The sequence below is a fragment of the Nicotiana tabacum genome, chromosome 7, assembly GCF_000715075.1.
Source record: "Nicotiana tabacum cultivar K326 chromosome 7, ASM71507v2, whole genome shotgun sequence".
NCBI classification, from domain to species: domain Eukaryota; kingdom Viridiplantae; phylum Streptophyta; class Magnoliopsida; order Solanales; family Solanaceae; genus Nicotiana; species Nicotiana tabacum.
Window position 1 is genome coordinate 149436406 of NC_134086.1, and position 1816 is coordinate 149438221.

The window sequence follows — 1816 nt, forward strand, 5'->3', positions numbered from 1 at the left end:
TAAATTGTAGTCCAAATGCAGTAAAATAACATAGAATTTTCAGCTTCAGTTCCTTTTACATCTATTCCAGTATACTCTTTTTATTTTCTTGTCAGCTTTCCCAGTTATTTCCCTTAATTTCTTTTATCAAGAACCAACAATTGGTATCAAGAGCCATCTTCTTAAGGGACCTAAGTAAAATCTTTTTCTTAAGTGAGATGGAGACTGAAATAAGTTTTTCTCAATTGGCTCCTCCAGTCTTTGATTGTGAAAATTAGCAACTGTGGGCAGTGAGAATGGAGACTTACTTGGAGGCTTTAGATCTTTGGGAGGCCGTGGAAGAGGATTATGATGTTCTTCCGCTGCCTAACAATCCCACCGTGACCCAGATCAAGAGTCACAAGGATAAGAAAATCAGGAAATCAAAGGCGAAAGCAACTTTGTTTGCTGGTTCGTCTGCAACATTTTTCACGAGAGTTATGGCTCTCAAATCAGCAAAAGAAATATGGGATTATCTAAAAGGAGAATATACAGGAGATGAAAAAATTCGAGGCATGAAGGTGCTGAATTTAATAAGGGAATTCGAGTTGCAGAAAATGAAAGAATCTGAGACCGTCAAAGAATACTCAGATCGATTGCTTGGCATTGTTAACAATGTAAGGTTGCTTGACACTAAATTTAAAGATTCAAGAATTGTTGAAAAAATTCTTGTTACGATGCCTGAAAAATATGAAGTATCCATAACTACCTTGGAAAATACAAATGATCTATCCAAGATTACCTTGGCAGAATTGTTAAATACATTGCAGGCACAAGAGCAAAGGAGGCTTATGAGGCAAGATGGTATGGTTGAAGGAGCCTTGACAGCCAACCACAAAACTCAAAGCAAAGGTAATAATGCAAAGAAAAATTACCCACCTTGTCAGCACTGTGGCAAAAAAGGTCATCCACCATTCAAATATTAGAAGAGGCCAGATGCAAAGTGCAAAATTTGCAACCAACTTGGTCATGAAGCTGTAATTTGCAAAGGAAAATATCAAAAGCATGAAGCAGATGCCCAAGTTTCCAATGAAGAAGAAGAAGAAGATCACTTGTTTGTGGCAACTATTCTTTCAACCAAAAAATCTGATTTTTGGTTGATTGATAGTGGTTGTACAAACCACATGACATATGATAGAAATCTTTTCAAAGAGTTCACGTCTATAGCAAATAAGAAAGTCAGAATTGGAAATGGTGATTATGTTTTTGCTAAAGGAAAAGGAGCTGTTGCAATCCCAACAAATTCAGGTACTAAGAAAATTTCAGATGTTCTTTATGTTCCTGATATTGATCGAAATTTATTAAGTGTTGGACAACTAATGTTAAAAGGATTTAAAGTATCCTTTGAAGATGAATATTGTTTCATTTATGATGCAACTGGACTTGAGATTTTAAGGTTAAAATGAGAGGTAAAAACTTCTCATTTGATCCAACCGAAGATGAAGAATGGAACCAAAAGAATCTACTAAGTGCAGGTAATTCTCCAACTGAGGACATATGTGAAAATGAGGTAAGGAAGAAGTTGTCAATATTTTAGAAAATGCAAATCTGGAAGAAAGTTGACAAGTCTCAAGGCAAGATACAAATGAAGCTGAAAAACGAGCCAACTTATTTCATTGACAATCATGAGATGCAACAAAATACAGAAGTGAACTCGATTCACTGCAAGTCCAAAGATCAGTTGGCAGATTTACGTACAAAGTCGCTTCTAGTTAAAGGTTTACAAGGCACAAATTCCGAATTTGCAGCTTCAAAAGCAAGGAGGATTGTTAGAAATGTGCTTTAGAAGCTGCTCTCA

The 1816-nt window shown here is 36.0% G+C and overlaps 1 protein-coding gene across 1 annotated transcript; it reads left to right on the top strand.

Moving 5' to 3' along the window:
- The first annotated feature begins 275 nt into the window (after positions 1-275).
- On the top strand, positions 276-1424 carry LOC142162352 (uncharacterized). Its single transcript, XM_075218696.1, has 2 exons — positions 276-870; positions 1009-1424. Exons 1-2 carry the CDS (start codon positions 276-278, stop codon positions 1422-1424), a joined length of 1011 nt encoding a protein of 336 aa, XP_075074797.1.
- The last annotated feature ends 392 nt before the right edge of the window (positions 1425-1816 follow it).

Bases quoted from the DNA above. Each gene is read 5' to 3' on its own strand.
- LOC142162352 (XM_075218696.1), top strand. From the start codon at position 276: ATGGAGACTTACTTGGAGGCTTTAGATCTTTGGGAGGCCGTGGAAGAG. The intron at 871-1,008 runs GTAATAATGCAA...TAATTTGCAAAG, and splicing joins CCACAAAACTCAAAGCAAAG to GAAAATATCAAAAGCATGAA.